The sequence below is a fragment of the Heterocephalus glaber genome, unplaced genomic scaffold (assembly GCF_053883595.1).
Source record: "Heterocephalus glaber isolate CG9 unplaced genomic scaffold, H.glaber_assembly_v1.0 deba00001545, whole genome shotgun sequence".
Taxonomy (NCBI): Eukaryota; Metazoa; Chordata; class Mammalia; order Rodentia; family Bathyergidae; genus Heterocephalus; species Heterocephalus glaber.
Window position 1 is genome coordinate 1,762,492 of NW_028258338.1, and position 17,427 is coordinate 1,779,918.

General features: G+C 37.1%; 1 protein-coding gene across 18 annotated transcripts in view; it reads left to right on the top strand.

The window, feature by feature from the left end:
• Window positions 1–17,427, top strand: part of Huwe1 (HECT, UBA and WWE domain containing E3 ubiquitin protein ligase 1) — a 146,166-nt gene that overhangs the window by 66,197 nt on the left and 62,542 nt on the right. For all 18 annotated transcript variants that reach the window (XM_013068752.3, XM_013068758.3, XM_013068760.3 and 15 more), the window contains 6 exons: window positions 6,502–6,608; window positions 6,862–7,039; window positions 8,169–8,260; window positions 9,126–9,337; window positions 15,083–15,140; window positions 16,105–16,281. In XM_013068752.3, the coding sequence (XP_012924206.1) occupies window positions 6,502–6,608; window positions 6,862–7,039; window positions 8,169–8,260; window positions 9,126–9,337; window positions 15,083–15,140; window positions 16,105–16,281 (824 nt within the window). The remainder of the gene's footprint in view (window positions 1–6,501; window positions 6,609–6,861; window positions 7,040–8,168; window positions 8,261–9,125; window positions 9,338–15,082; window positions 15,141–16,104; window positions 16,282–17,427) is intronic.

The following is a 17,427-nucleotide window of genomic DNA, read 5'->3' on the forward strand; positions in this document are numbered from 1 at the left end:
ACCCATGCTCCATTCACCTCCCAAAATCCCCACCTATGAGTGTATGAGGCTTTGGAGGGAAATCTTAGATATAAGCCATAACATTGTCTTACTGCGCTAGCAAAGATTTCTGGCATATGTTGAACAGAGGTGGGGAAAATGGGCCTCTTTTTGTTTAGCAGGGAAAATATTTAAAATTTCACCACTAAGTATGAGGTTAGCAGAAGTTTTATTTTTTCTTATCAAGTTGAAGAAGTTCTTTTTTGTTATAGCAATTCCACCAGGACATGGAACCTCTCTACAAGGTTAAATTCAAATATATAGGTAGGGAAGTCTATAGTCAAGGACTTTCTTGTAAGAAAGTCCTAAACAAAGGCAGGTGCAAGAGTGGTTATTGTTTTTATTTTGTTTGAAATAAGCAGCAAAGAGATAAATGTACTGTGGGTTGGGGATGAGATTCAGATGAGCCATATGAGAATAATGCAGGGAATGAGGACATATAGGTAGCAAATGAGATTCACAGGACTAAATCAAAACAATATTAGAGGTTCACATTTCTTTGCTGTGATCTTAATTCATATTTGACATTTGAATTAGCACAGAATTACTGTAAATGAACTTGTACTTGAAAGAAAATAAAATTGCAAAGCTCATCCAAAATAATTATACTACCAATTGTTATTTTAGATCCTTAAATCAGAGTGTAGAGTCGTTTACCCCAGGTGCAAGGAGATGGCCAGGAAAAGGAATTTTCCAGTGGGAATTTGAGAATCTCCTGGAGTATTTTCATTAATATTTGGTTGTTTTACTTGTTGTCTTACTTGACTATTTTGACTGCCTTTTCTCTGTTATTGACTTATATTCGGTAGGAGCTCCATTTAAGGTAAATTCTACCATGAGATGCTAGTAGATATTTTAATGCCAGTGTGTTACCAGCTATCATAACAACTAGATTGCTTTGCTAAAGCCTGAGATACTCGGTTTATGTGGTGTGCCAGAAATTATGACATTGTCTTAGTGTAGCTTTTATGATTTGAGTTTGTGTTATAGAATTGAATATACCTAAACATGTGCCCATTCTTCCAGAGATGGTGGTGAGGCCCAGTATAATAAATAATAAGATGGCCCAGTGTTCCCTTTTTTAGCAGGACTTGATGAAACAGCTAGGATTTTTAGTTGCATCTAAGGTGTTCTGGATTCTGAATGCACATAGGAACCAGGTCAGGTTGTATAAGGTTGAAGGAAAGAAGATGGTTACAAGTAGAATATGTGTCCCTTCTAAGCAGGATTTTTGACAGAGGAGTTTCTAATTGTCAGATTTATATCAGGGCAGACATTCAAGAATAAAATACTCAACAGCAAAACATGATTATATGTACATCAATTAGTGGAGGAGTCTGTGAAGACCATTGAGTCCATGAAGGGGAAATTAATGAGAAGCCATACAATGAGGTCACAGTGACCTGCTGTGATAATTTCATGCTGAAACCCACCAAATAAAAATTCTGACTCCTGTCCCCCATACCACAATCCTAGCTCTTCCACTCCACTTTTATACTTACCTTTATCCCCTTTGCTGTGTCTCCTTTAACCTTCCCAGTTGGCCTTTTTCTGTTCAGGTCTGCAAACCCTGTTTCTATCCTAGCTGATGGCAGTGCCATCATGTTTATTATTAACTGCCTCACCAGAGATTGACAGGTAATCAATATAAGTATTAAAGACTTCCAAGGGGACAAGACTCAGTTGTATAAATAAGTAGTTGCCTAGGATAGAGTACCTATTAATATTGATGAAGGTTTAGTCCTCAGGTGACATTCTCTGTTACTGTTGCATACATATCTTAGTAGGTTGAGGAAAGTAAATGTGGGTATTGTCTGTGGAATAAAGAGGAAAGTGTAGGCTCTCAAAGAAGGGGAAATCACCAAATGGGACTATGAACTTAAGATGAGTGATCTGGAGTAGTGTCTTAGTTACTTTCTCATTGCTGGAACAAAATATCCAACACCCTCAAGTTAAAGGATGAGAGGTTTATTTCAGCTCATAGTTTGTAGATGCTTCAGTCCATAGTCAGCTGTTTACAAGCCAGGGCAGCATGACAGAGGAGAAACTGTTAAAATATGTCTTTCTTGTCACTGAGGCACAATACCCAGCACCCACAAATTAAAGGAGGAGAAGCTTATTTTGGGTCATACTTTGCAAAGGTTCCATTCCATAGTCTGTTGGCTCCAAGGCAGGGCAGCATGGCAGAGGAGGCTTGTTCATGATATGGCAACATGGCAGACAGGAAACAGACCAGAAATCAAGGGAGAAGGAGAGATACAAACCTTTACAGGCCACACCACAGTGACCCACTTCTTTCCACCAGACTTAACCTCCCAACATCACATCCAGCTATAAATGCATCAGTATACTGATCCACTCCAGTATACTGATGAGTATCACACACCCGTGATCCAGTCACCTCCCAAAATCCCCACCTATGAGGACATGAGGCTGTGGGCGTAGGGGGGGATACATATAAATATAAACCATAACAGGTAGTTAAAATGTAAAGTTAATATAGAGGCTGGGACTGTCGGTTGTGCTGAAGCAATCATGTAGGATGCATTGGTATGATGGGTTGATAGGAGTCCTTGACTAGCTTTAAAATCTTTTTTTAATTTATATATTAATTGGTACATTTTAGGTATACAATACATTTACATTTATCATTGGGTGTTTGTACCTGAACATGATGTATCTTAGTTCTTATTTTTTTTTCCCCATTACCTGTGCACCCTTCACCCTAGCTTTAAAATCTTGATGTAAGGTTTTATAATTTTGAAAAATTATTATAACAGTGACTGAAGATCATTGTCCCTTTGCCTATAAGAGAGATAGAGCAAATTCTTTATGGGGAAATTTTGCAAATATCATAGTCATAGAATGGGCAAAAAGGAGCCTAAGACGTTTGAAACTGAATAAGAGTCCTAGAATCTCAGACCCAGGCAGGCCTTGAGCCAATGAAGCATGAGCAAACAAACCAGAGCCGGAATATTCCACAGTGGCATTTTCAGGCCCGTGGTATATAGGCTTTGTCATATTAAAGGTGCCAGTTTATTGTGAGTCATGAAGACTGCCATTCCTGAATCTAGTGACCTCCCACTCAGTGTCTCTAATAAGATGGATCCAGAACTAACATCAAATACTGTATTTTAACATGTTGATACTATGAACCTACTTTAAGATCTACCTTTTCTCTTTGGAAGAACCATTTTTAGATATGAGACCAGGCAAGTACCAAACCTATATTTCCTAGAAAAAGAAAGCTTCATTTATCAAGCCTTTAATACCATCATATTAGGAATGGATTTTGTTAAAGACCTTTCTAATGGCACATAGAATAGTTGGGAAGAGGGACAGCCCTCATTTTCAGTGAGTTCCATGCTGTTGACCACTCACAATCCAGGCTCTGGTACACCATGGATTCCACCAGTATTCAAAGTGGGGAAGTGTCATTTTAAATGAGGGCGATTCTCTTTCGCTGTTGCAGACTTACAGATGGGAAACACATCCCCTTTTGTGGTCAGAAAGGGCAAAAGTGAAGACTTAATTGCATTTTGTTAGTGTGTCGTACAGCTTAGATTTAGACTTTACAGTAACTAAGGAATTGAGCAAAAGAGTGACCCATTTAGGAAACCATTTTCCTATTTGCAAGCTTAAGAGTGTTCTTAACCAAGCACTAGGTAGGCCTGCTCTTTGTGGATAAAACAAGACCACTAAGAATAGGCTGTTACAGCAACCAGACATTTTGATAGGATGGCAATTTATTGCAGTATATTGGGATACTGGGCCAGTAACATTTACCAATGAAAGGAAGCGTGTTAACTCATTGGGAGATTTCTGGTGGCAGGGCAGTGGCAGGGCAGGGCACAAAGATCATATTTGAAGGATAGTTTGGATAGGTCCAATAGCATGGTGATGCCAATGACATGGAGCTCAAAATTTAAGGGCCCAGAGTCTAATGACCAGAGTGGTCAGTGGGTTTATTGAGTCAAGAACAAGGATAATATGAGTTTATCTGAAAAATATGAACAGTTGGTCAGCTGTGGTATTAAAACTTCCTCTGTGGCAGCTTTGGTATAAGTTAAGACATGAGAGGCTAATTATAATGCATGAAGTCTGAGCAACAGTTTATTCCCAGCATGGAAGGCCCTACAGAGATGATCCTGAATAACTATTTTGAGTTTACTGACCAGAAAAAAAAGTGAAGCTATTATTAGCTCCTACGCAGGAGCCTGTAAAAATATGAACAATAGATATACCTGTACTAAAGAGTCCTCCAATTCCAAATTAACTACAGCCAGCTCTCTAGTCACTTGTGTACCATCCTTTATTTGGAATGACCTGGGTATGGGGAAAGGCAACAGCCTTTCACTTACACAGCATTACATGTGATTAGTGGTACTGCCATTCATAAAATGAAGACACCTTTTCTACTAAATATCCTTCTCCTCAAAGGTATGACCCTCTGCTTTTGTGTCCAACCAAATTACCTAAAACCTTTTGATTACAAAGGTCACCAAAGTTACTCTCATGAAAAAAGCTTAAGATTCTAGATTCCCATTTTCACTTAATTTGGGCCTTTGGCTATGATTTATTAAAGTAATGTGTTATTTTGAATGAGGAATATTCTAAATTGTCACTTTTCTTCTAATCTCCAGTGTTTCATTCTTATAGTCTTGTATTCAATGTTAATATTTTTGCCCTGTTTTTCTTTGTCTGGATCTTGGGTTTTTTATTCTTTTGTTTTATTGATGATTCCTGCATTGTTTTGGCTTTTAAACTTTTTTATTCTTCTGCTAGAAAGTGCAGAATATGACTTTTAACTTGCCTTTAACTTCACTCATTCCTCTTTTTTTGCTTTTTTAGTGACCCTAATTTTCGCTACCTTCAGATTCACTTTTTATTTTATTGGAGTATATCGTTGGACAATTTTTTAAATATTCATAATTTTTTTTTCAGAATTAGTGGATGTTTCTCCATTCCATTCTAACGCTACATATCATAGTAGATGATCGTGTTGTCAGGCTGGTTCTTGTTCTTTTATAGACAATTGACTTTTTTTTTTCTGGAATATCTATAACATTTTCTTTTTACTTTTGGCACAAATTTTATCAGGATATATTTAATTCTACGTTTTCTTTTTCCCACATAATAGTACTTGGTTATGGCTTTTTAAAAATCTGAATTTTTTTTTAATTTACATGCTCTCTGCTAGAAACCCTATTGCATAGGTAATAGACCTACCATGGTTGTATTGTTTTTTCCATTCTTAATCACTTGTTTCTCCCCAGAGCTGATTGCTTTGTGTATGTGTCTACCCTTTATTTTTTAAAGAGAATATAAGCCACGCATGGTAGCACATGCCTATAATCTTAGCACTTGGAAGGCTGAGGCAGGAGAATCGCTACAAGTTTGAGGCCAACCTGGGCTCCTTAGTGAGTTCAAGGCCAGCCTGGACTTATGTAGGGAGACCCTGTCTCAAAAACAAATAAACAAAAAAGAGAATATAGTGTCCCCATGCAGTGGCATTGTGACAGTATTATAGTTGGGACTTTCAATAATGGATTTTAGGTTTTGGTAATCTCTAGTAGTAGAATACTAATTTTAGTTCACTTATATTCAATTTTATTAACTCGTAGAATCTCATACATTTGTACAAATATAAGTCAATAGAAAGATGTTTCACATACTGAGAGAAACCCCAAAAACAGACTTAGATACTAAGTCAATCAAGAATCCCAAAGGTCACTGTTGGTCCTCATTTCTTTTGCATTTAGGATAATGAGACCAGCTTGAAGTGAAAATCCTCTGGTTTCTTTCTTAGGAATCACCATTAAAAATTTGTTGATTTATGGGTATTATATATATATATATACCTTCTCTGTCCAGTTTTTAAAATCTTTGGTAGTAGTAGTCTTTATTGCACATTTCAGACCAACCAGATGAACATATATTTCAAGAACTTTTACAGTGCTGCTAATAGTTTAAAATTACTGAATAATCTTTTTACAACACACTCTGTCCATAATTTTGCATTTGCTTTGGCTCGGCAAACCTGCATCTTTGGTATTTTTTCCTCCTTCAGCAGTCAGAAAATAATGTATATTTAGGTTTAGCATTCTTCCTAGTAGAGGACAAATTTATGTACATAGTGATACATATATAGTATAATAATATGTGGCCATTTAAAAGTGAATGGATTGTAATGACTGAGGAAAATGTCTATATTACTATTGAAAACAAAGCAAATTATTTAACAATATAACCTCATTTATTTAAAAATAATGCCCATAAAAATCTTGAAGGATAGTCACTAAATTGTTAATAGTGATGACTGCCTAATGAGTGGTATTGGGAATTTTCTTAGTAAGCACAAAAGTTTAAATTGTTACACATTGAGAAAGGCTTTTGGTGTGTTACTTTTAATTACTGTGAGAAATCTAAGTTCCACTTTGTGTTTTTCTCATCTTTTTTTAGCTACTGAAGTGGTGACTGTGTTTGTATTTCAAGAACCATCATTGCTGTCCTCACTCCAGGACAATGGGTTGACAGATGTCATGCTGCATGCACTGCTTATCAAAGATGTAAGTCCTATTTCCTGTTCTGTAAAGAATGCACTGTGTATATATCCCTCCTCTGAGATACACATGCTTGAAGGCAATTTTACTGCTTGAAAATCTCAACCCTAAATCTCTTCTGTATGTAGTGTCAAATCTAATTGGAAAATGGTTGTGAAAACCCCTCCTATTTCTTCCTATGATAGCTCTGGCTAGATGTTCCTAGCATCTATACCTGAACTCTTTAGGTGCACTCATTCTCACTTTATCTTCTCTTTAGGTGCCTGCTACCCGTGAAGTCCTTGGTTCCCTCCCAAATGTGTTTAGTGCTCTCTGCTTGAATGCCCGGGGACTTCAGTCTTTTGTACAATGTCAGCCATTTGAACGTCTCTTCAAAGTTCTACTGTCTCCAGATTACCTCCCAGCCATGCGGAGGAGGAGGAGTTCTGATCCCCTTGGTGAGTTGGTAGGAATTATTTTTCAGTAGAAAATTGGTCATTTGGCAAAGAAACCCTTTCTTGACTGCACATTGTTTTTCTATCTAGGTAATGCTAAGTTTAATGAGGATTGTCACCATATACTATTATTATAGCTCAGCTCTGTACTTAAAATATCCCCATACTTCTGAATAGTTTACTTTTACACTGTCGTTGTACTGGTAAGAAACAGGTGTTAAGGAGCAGCAATGTATTTCTAGGTCCATCATGTAGTGTACAACAATGGAAATATGGGGTCCTGAGGTGTTGATCCTGATAATGTGGTGTTCTACTATCCAAGTCACTTAAAACAGTCACAGATGAATAGATTTCCTTCTCAGTATGCTTCAGAACAGATAATTGAGGAGCTAGAAAGTAGGGCTCCAGAAAAGTTTCAGTTTTCAAAACTGTGCTTTCTTATACTGGAGGCTAAGACAGGTGGATCTATTGAGTCCACGAGTTTGAGGCCAGCCTCAGTAACATGGTGAGGCTCTGTCTTAAAAATAGAAGGAAAAAATGTGCTTTGCACTTTCTGCTCGCACTGTAGCATTCTAGTCACTATCATTAGTTCCTGAGGCAGCTGGAGGGTTATTAATGGTGCTTTTTCTCTTGTTATCTTTATTACTCTATGTTAGATCAGAGCTTAGCTGGACATAATGGCACACACCTGTGATCCCAAGATTTGGGAGGGTTAGAGACAGGAGGATCGCTGCAAGTTCAAGGCAAGCCTGAGCTACAGAGTGAGACTTTGTCTCACAGAAATACAGAAGAAAAACCTCACATCTTGACAGGAGAGATTGCCAGGCAGAGTGTAGCACGTATAGTTACTTTTTAAAATATTCAGTACCACACCTGCCTGGCAAGTGCAAGGTCCTGAGTTCAATTCCCAGTGCCGAAATTAAAACTTAAAAAATAAAATAGGCTTCATTGACTGATTTCATTCTCCTCCCCAGTGATTTGGTGGCTAGAAGCAGATATAATGAATTCATTCAAGGGAGCATGGCATTAGAAAACTGTAACAACCAGTTCAATTTTTTTCCGTGTTAGGTTGACACAAAATAGTCACAAGCACCATTTTTTGTCTTTCTAATGGTTCATTGTTTGCTTCAAGGGGATACTGCATCCAACCTAGGGAGTGCTGTCGATGAGCTTATGAGACACCAGCCTACCCTCAAAACAGATGCAACAACTGCCATCATAAAGGTAAGACATGATAAGGCTATGACCGTGGTCTTGAGAGACCAGTAAAGAGGCAGTTCTTTAAAAATATTCACTCTAAGGAGGTCATTTGGATTCTTGTTCTGTACCTGTAAGAACATTATGTTTGCCTCAGTTTTTCCATTTTTGGGGGTTGGCCCATTGCCAAAAAAATATTAACTATAGTTTAAGTCTTACCAGAAGTTTGGTTAATTCTAGCTTTATCTGATTGAAAATTATTTTCCTTATAAAAATAATTGTACAGCTGGGAGTGGTGGCACACACCTGTAATCCCTGCTGTTCTGGAGGGCTAATGTAGGAAGATCACAAGTTAGAGTCCAGCCTGAGACCATGTCTCAAAATTTTGAGACCATGTCTCAAAATTTTAAAGGCTGGGGAAGGGCCCTGGGTTTATTCCCCAGTACCATCAAAAAACATCTTTTGATGCAAACTTGTACATATTGCTTTCTTATATATGATATTAACAATTATATGACATTACCTTTTGTTTATAAAAGTATACTACCCATTCTAACCATTTCTTCTTTAATTTTTCTCTTCCTCATTCATTAGCCTTGCCTTTTAGGATTGTTGAAACTAGTATATGAGTTTCTGATGCTTAGTGAATTATAACAGGGAGTCAGTTCAGCCAGTCATTTAAACAGCCACTTGACCCTGAACAAATTATTTAGCTTCTCAGAAGTTTCATTTTTTATTTGTCATATGGAATTAATGACTATATTCCAGGGATGGTGTATATTACTTATAGATTTTTTTTGCTAAATACATAGCACATAGAAGGTACAAAATGTTAGTCATCCCTTACAATACTTAATTACTAATAAGTAATCTTATTCTATGTGTCTTTCAGTTACTTGAAGAAATCTGTAATCTTGGAAGAGATCCTAAATATATCTGTCAGAAGCCATCAATCCAGAAGGCTGATGGCACTGCTGCAGCTCCTCCCCCAAGGTCTAATCATGCGGCAGAAGAAGCCTCTAGTGAGGATGAGGAAGAAGAGGAAGTACAGGCTATGCAGAGCTTTAACTCTGCCCAGCAGAGTGAAACTGAGCCTAATCAGCAGTAAGTGCTTAGAGAGTTTTCTAGCCTTGTCATCTTGGCCATGTTATTACCTAAGTCTTAGTGTCACTTTTTTTTTTTCTCTGTATTGGAGCTTGAACCCTGGGCGTCTCATGTGCTAGGCATGCACGCTGTGTGCTCTCTGCCCTCTCAGTTCCCTTACTGTGACTTTATCTGTAAAAGTGAGTTATATTAGATCATTTTATTCTTTCCAGCTCTAAGAATATATAGGTTTTCTTTTGACTCTTAAACCATATATGCTTTGGTATTGGTTGCCTTAGGAAGCCATCTTTTGTAAGCTGTTGAAGTCATTAGGCATTGTGCAGAGGACTTGCTTTCTCTTCATTGATTTGATATTCCACATCACTGCTTGATTTAAATACATATGAAATATGTTGCACATTTAATCCCTATCTTCTAAGAAGTCCTTAAAAATAGTGGGCATTCATTTTGGGTAGTTGGTTTTTGTTTTTGTTTATTTGATTCTTATCTGTTCATTCCAGATAAATCATGAGGCTTTGGAATGACTTATCAGGCACAGTAGATTTTTTTCTCATTTCTATTTATTTAAGATTTGCTCTACAGAAAAATTGATCCCTTGAATGTAAGAGGGGAATGGAGCTTCAAGCTTCTGGCTAGCAGTGCATAGCCAAGACAAGCTCTTTGAGCTTATGGGATTTACACACAGCAGATGTAGTGTATACTTGTAGCACAGTGATGGCGAACCTTTTAGAGATGTGTGTCCAAACTGCAACCCAAAACCCACTTACTTATCACAAAGTGCCAACACTGCAGTTAAACCTGAATATTGAGGTGTTAGTTTAGAAAAAACAATTCATACATTAACATCTTTTATCTATAAAGAAAACAAGCAACACATGTGCCATAAGTTTGAGACCACTGCTCTAGCGTTTAACTCTTATTTATAAACCTTTATGTCAGAAAGTAGGAGTGATCCCTCCACACAATAATGCATTTACTCATAAAATAACTGCTGTGTTATTATTTAAATAAGTAGTTCTGATAAAGACATGAACATTTTAGGTGTGGATACAAATGGATTTGAACTCGTAAAGGGTAGCTTAGATTTTGCAAGATTCAGGTGGAGTAGATAGCAGGACCAAAGGCCTAGAATCCAAAACTGATGTGTCTTTTTGGAATTCTAGATAGCAGTGAATTTGGTGGTGTCACTAACTTTGGACAGAAGACATTAAATACTAAATACATTTTTTTGTTAAGCTGATATCTTACTCTGAGAAAGTAAACCTACCTTTGTTTTAGTATCATCTTCTGTTTACTTTAAAATATCTTCTTTCTGGAAAAGGACATCATGGAAGAAAGCAAAATGTTTTTTGTGAAAATGTCTGTCCTAGTGCTTCCTTCACCCCATCCTTAATCATCATTGACTCTACTGGATTGAATACCTTTAAATATGGGAGGTGGTCGTGGTTTTCTGTCAATGTAAAGCCATCTGCATATAGCTGCTTCTCTACCTGAATGTCGTAACAGACACCTTATATCTAACATACCCAATTCAAGCTGTCACAGTAAATCAACATTTTCTCTGCAGCCCTCATTTCTTCACCTTTCATTCTTTTCTTAGGGTATCATGTATCACTGTATTATGTACACATTTGTCCCCCTTTCTGAAAATATCTCTGCCTTCTTTCCATGTACCAAACTCCTGTAAGGACAGTTCAGATGTTTCATTCTTTTGGTTTTGTTTGGTTGGTTGAGTTGGTTTGGATTTTTGTGGAGGTTTTTGGTTTTTGTTGTTTTGTTCTGTAAGACAGGGTTTCGCTTTATAGTTTGGGCTGGTCTTGAAATCACTATGTAGACCAGGCTGGCCTCAAACTCATGGCTGTCTTCCTGTTTCAGCTTCTCAAGTGCTAGGATTACAGGCATGCGCCACCCCACCCAGCAGTTGTCTCCTTATTAAAAGAACTTTTTCTTTTACTTCTAAATGGGAAGTCTTATGTTCTCTCAACATTTTTGTATACTCATGGTTTCCTTACTAATCTACAAGCTTCTCAAGGGCATTAACATTGTTACATTATATATAATAGTTAATCACTTGGTAGGGGTTATTTTATTTATTTTTTTTGGTACCGGGGATTGAACTCGGGACCTTGCGCTTGCGCTCGTAACCACTGAGCTAAATCCCTGGCTTGGTAGGGGTTATTTTAATGGAATGCATAAAGAGCATTAGTTTAGGGATTCACTAAGTCTCAAATGCCCCGAGAGCTGGGCCCAGTGGACCTTGAATGACAAGGAAAAGAAAGGAGAAATCTAGACCCATTGCAGTAATAATCCTACCATTGTGACCATCAGATGGACCATCTAGGGCTGGGGATTTAGCTCAGTGGTTTTGCCTCCTGCTGTGCAAGTGCAAGGACTCGAGTTCGATCCCTGGTACCAAAAAAAAAAAGATGGAGCATCTAACACCCACAGGACTCTAGTAATTACTGTACTAAAGTATATCTTTTTCTATATTTCACAGGAAAGGGTGCTTCTCACTACCTCATACTCATAACATCCAAAAGTCTCACAAATTCTGACACGTTATATATACTTTTTCACTTTTAACATCTTTGGAGGAACTAGATTAGGTCACTTAAGTAGATTATAAGGGCTGGAAGAAAAAAACAAGAAACTGTCTAAATTCCACTCTCTGCTTAATTTTGTTTACCCCTGCTTTTTTTTTTTACATAGGGTTTCACTATTCAGTTCAGACCAGCCTTGAACTCATTACGTAGCCCAGGCTGAGCCTCCTGCCTCAGCTTACCCTCCCAAGTGCTAGGCTTACAGGTGTGCACCACTATGCCTAACGAAGCAAAGCTTCATTTTGAAATCACATATGTTAAAAGAAATGGTTATTTTATCCCCTTATCCCAGGTGGTTTTTATGTTGGGAGTTGTTGCATACATTCTTCTAGTATGAGGCTTATTAGAAAGATTTGGAATGCATATTCTCCCCCTCCACCAAAATTTTCTCTGTCCACTCCCCCAGCTCCAAAATATTTCAGCAAAGATCCCAAATCCCTATTTTCCATATACTCATCCATTTTTAGTGCCTTATATACATGCAGATAATTTTTTTCAGTATTTTTTATTGAAGTCTAATTTCCATACAGTTAACTGCACAAATTTCAAATTTGAAATTTCTAATTTTCCACTCCCAAAATAAGGCAGCTACTGATCTTATTTCTCTCATGTAGAATAACTTTTCCTGTTCAAGAACATCTTATAAACAGAATGGTGATGTGGATGGAATCTTTTGTGTGTATTATATCTGATATATATATACATTTTTTTAGCTTTGCTCACTGCATTTTTGAGATTCATGTTGCATCTATCAATGGCTTGTTTCATTGCTGAATGGTAGTCTGTTAGGAATATTTTTATCTTTTCTCCCTGTTTATGGATTTGGGTTTCTAGTTTTTTGTTTTTAGGCTAAGAACAATGCCCTTTTCCTTAATTTTTCCCCAAACCAGCAGCTAATACTTGATCTTGAGATACATAGTTTTGTGCTAAACACCTAGACTGAGGAAATTTGGACACAGTAGTCTACCCTAAATCATTGCAGCACTGTATTACACTTAGGAATGTTCACTACCAGTGATTCTAAATACTTGTCTTTGGGCCTCTGTATTCTGCCTTTTACATTGTTTGATCCCAGAAAATCTGATACTCCCAGGAATTAATATAACAGTAAGGATTTATAGTTGGACACCAGTGGTTCATTTTGTGGTTAATTTATTTAGTATACCAATATTACCACCCATCTCTCCTGAATGACTTGAAAGAAATGGGTTATGTAAATCTATGTGGTCTTTAGACCTCATCAGTTGTCTGGGTTTTAAAAGTAGTAAGTGCAGAGAAGCATTTGTCCCTGAACTGTGGCCTACTGAGAGGCCTCCTTTACTGAGGCACTGCTCTCCTTAAGAGCTGCAAGAGATGCTTGATTCTCCTTTCTCTCCGCTAAAAAAGAAAAAACATGTAAAATTGATCAGAGGAAAATCATATTAAGGAATATGTATATATTTGAGGAAAAGAAGGCAGGAAATTTTTATTACAGTAAATTGCTTCTGAGAATTCAGTCTTTTATTGTTTTAAAGATGCTATGGCTCAGTATTTCAAGTAAGGTTAAGATTAGAATGACTTGTCTTGAAACCACCTTGTAGGTAGAGTTCTGTGGAGTTAATCATTCTTAGTAGTCTATGTGGCTTCTTGGGCCTGATAGTCAAAAGATGAGTTGTACAATGAGAGAAAAGTAGTTACTGAACGAATTTGTTCCTGGATTGTATTAAAAACCACTGTTAGCTGCTTTTTGTTCTTCTCCCCAACTTCCATCTAGCAGTGAAAAGAGCATCTGGGCTCTGTCATATCTCTTAGGCTCTTTGCCATTATGTTTGGTTTCTGCAAAGGGACAGTTATGTCATTGGACTGAAACCACATCTTAAAAAGGTTTTAGCTGTATAGAGATGGATGTCTGGGTTCTTTTCTGGCAGGTAAGGGTAAGTTGGAATGGATAATTGGTGTAAGTAACAAGAAATGTTGCAGTAGTTCTGAGGAGGAACATTATGGTCACAGAAAGGTTTGTGGCTCTCCTATGAAATCATTTTAATCCTGGCTCATCGGACTCCTCCCTTTGTACAAAATTCTCCAAATTTTTCATTGAGGATTTTCACAGCACCCTACCCTAGATACCTCACACTGAAGCCATTATGTTGCTTCGTCATTCTCTTTGCCTAGTCTACATTTTGCTGCCAAATGCTATTAAGCTTGACAAATATTTATTCACATTTTGTCTTGCTCAGATGAGAACTAATAGTATCTTGCCAACTTTCTTCTTGCCGTCTCTTCACCCCCTGCCCCTCTTTTCTATCTGTACTCCTTTCATCCTCTGTCCAAGGGCCCATTTTTTAAACCCCCTGTTTGTTCTTTCCTAAGGTTTTCCTTTGAGGTGTATTTTGTTTAACTTCAATGTGCTCTATGGATTCTTTTTTCCTCTGTTGCTTTCTTGTAAAAGCCCAGATACAGCTACTGAGTTCTGAAGACTGCATTTTCTGCAGCTATAGCATTATTCCAGTCTTCTTAACTGTTGTATAGGATCAAAGCATCTGAAAAGGCAAAAGAAAAGAAAAGAAAAACCTGATGAATTGTTGAATAGTTCAGGCACTGTCATGCTACAAGTACATATTGTTAGGGAAGGAGGCATTGGGTGTGGGTTTTATCTTTGACCATATTTAAGTATTCAGAATGATTTGTCAGTGTAAGTAGGGAGTTTTGAACAAAGCCCCATTTCATACTTTTCGTAACTCTGAACCTGATGTAGGAACACAGTCTTGTGTTTATTTGGTTTGGTTTGGTTTTATTTTGTTTTTGCCTACCCTCTTCCTTTAAGCAAATGCCTGAGGTCTTTTAATTGAACTTACTGATATTTCCCTATGGATGAATTCCTCTAACAGTTTACCTAAGGTAGGATACTGTTTTGTGATGTATACAAGTGCTGCAGTTTTGAGGACTTGGTTTTTCCCTTTATGCTCTCAACCCTAATCCAGAATAAAAACTAGCTTTCATTTCAGGTATTTTTCCCCCCGTGGTATCTGTTTAAAGGCTCGTATACTGGCTGTTAAATTTTAACTAAGAAAAACTCCTAGAATTTCACTATGTCCCTTTCCTTGCTTTGTTTTCTTGCGCTGTTATTGTGAATTTCTGCATAACGCATTCTTTTCTTCTTTAACAGGGTTGTTGGTACAGAGGAACGTATTCCTATTCCACTCATGGATTACATCCTTAATGTGGTAAGATTCATCATAGGGCAAACTGAGTAAAAGTGTGTGCTTCTCTAGAAAATATATGGAGTTATGAAAGAGCCCAGTAATTTCTATATTTATTTTCACTGGGGCCCTTAAAATGTGGAAGGGAAAGATATGTAAAACTGCAAACCTTTTGTTTTTGTTCTGTTAGACTGGTGTGCCAAAAATTAGCCACCGCCACCACCACCCCCCAGTTGCCTTTTTCTTCTCAATTTTCTCTTCATTGTTACTATTCCCCCATTACAGTCCAAACAGGAAGAGAGTGAGCTTTGTTATGTCAGTCAAGTATTATGTTTTGTGAATGTGTCCAACATATATTTTCTTCCTTAACTTCTTTCTCACTTTTTAATCAGTGTGGCCTTTTCTTTTAACTTCCTGAATATTTCACAGGGAAAATAGTTTTCCTGAAGAGTTTTAAGTTTTCCCAGAATTATATACCAAAAAGGAAAACCCTGGTTAGCATGTTTTACAGTCTACAACCATTTCCAAGACTTATTGCCTGCATTTTACTTTCTTTTAAAAAAATGCTTTGTTTTGTTAGTTCACATTACTCTTTCAGAGTTCCGTGTTCCATTTATGTTATAAGCACATTTAGGGGAAAGTATCCATGATGTTTGCCTCCAAGTGGGGCATTGAATGCAGGAACCCTAAATGAGCAAATTAATAAATTATTCCTGATTGGCCCTGAGCAAGTCCCTTAACTTACTCTTGGCTTTGAAATTACCTGACCCCTGGCGTGGTTGGAAAGGTAGAATGAGAAAAATTGGCAATTCTTTATTTCCTGGACATTTTAGGGTGTCATCCCTCAATCCCTGTTCACTCAAGGTTTTGGTATTGTAGGAAACACTGTTTTCAGAATTTCTATTAAGCAGCCCAGTCCTTACTCCTGGCTGGCCTTCTAGTTCCAAGTGTCATTCTCTTAACTGTTTTAAATTTTTTCACTGTTTAGATGAAGTTTGTGGAATCTATTCTGAGCAACAATACAACAGATGACCACTGCCAGGAATTTGTGAACCAGAAAGGACTCTTGCCTTTGGTTACAATTTTGGGTCTTCCCAACCTGCCAATTGACTTTCCCACATCTGCTGCCTGTCAAGCTGTTGCAGGTGTCTGCAAATCCATATTGGTAAGAAGCATCTACCCAAGTATTTGTATTTCTCTTTCAGAAATCAATTTTTCAATACTTTTCTATATACATTTGTACTGTGGTCTCCCTTACCTTCAGCTAAAAAATAATGACTACATTTTTTGTTATGGTGTATAAGTGAATTTTGTGACTTAATATATAGTGTGTAACATTATTTCTGGTACAAAAGGCAAAGTATTGTTTCTGTGTTCCTGACTTTGGTATATGTGATTCTGACATCACCTGAGTTTATATGCAAGGAAAGTATATCCAGGAAAGCCATGTAGCTGAATTTTATTCATGTGTCATCCTACTTTTGTTAACTGCTACTTTTTAACACATCCTGGTATGTATTTAATGCTATATTCTTCCTCTTATCCAGCCTTGATAGTCATGAATTTTAAGCAACAATTGCTCGTATTTTGCCCAGAATGAACCTCCTCTCTTTTTGATACTAGTAAACTGTAGCCAACAAGAAATGTACCACCTTTACAATTGAAGTATACAATTCAGTAGTACATATTGAAGTATATTCACACAGTTGTGTTGCCAACTTCCAAAACTAACTGTATATCCCTTAAAGAAACTATTCCTCATTTTACTTTCCCCCTGGCCCTTGGAAACTACCATTGTAATTGCAGTCTCGAAATTTGGCTACTTTGAGTATCTCATGCAAGTGGTATCCTATAGTGTTTGAGATTTTGTTGTGTTAAGTTTCATCCATTTTGTAGCATATGTCATAGTTTTCTTCCTTTTTCAAGACTAATTTATTATATATGTAGACTACATTTTATTCATCTATTAATCTGTTGATGTTTGCATTGCTTCTACCTTTTGACTGTGGAGAGTAATGCTGCTAGAAACAAATTTCTTCATTCAATTTTTGTGAGTATATACCTAGAAATGAAATAGCTATATTTTATAGTAATTCTGTGTTTAATTTTTTGAAGGACTCCCATACTATTTTCATCCGCAGAAGCTATAGAGTTTTACATTTCCACCAGCAATGTATGGGATTCTAATTTCTCCACATCCTTGCCAACTCTAATATTTTTATTAGTACATGTCTGCAGTACATTTTAAGAGAAACCATGACAGAGATATCCACTGTCACCACTCCTGTTCAACATAGTATTTGAAACATTA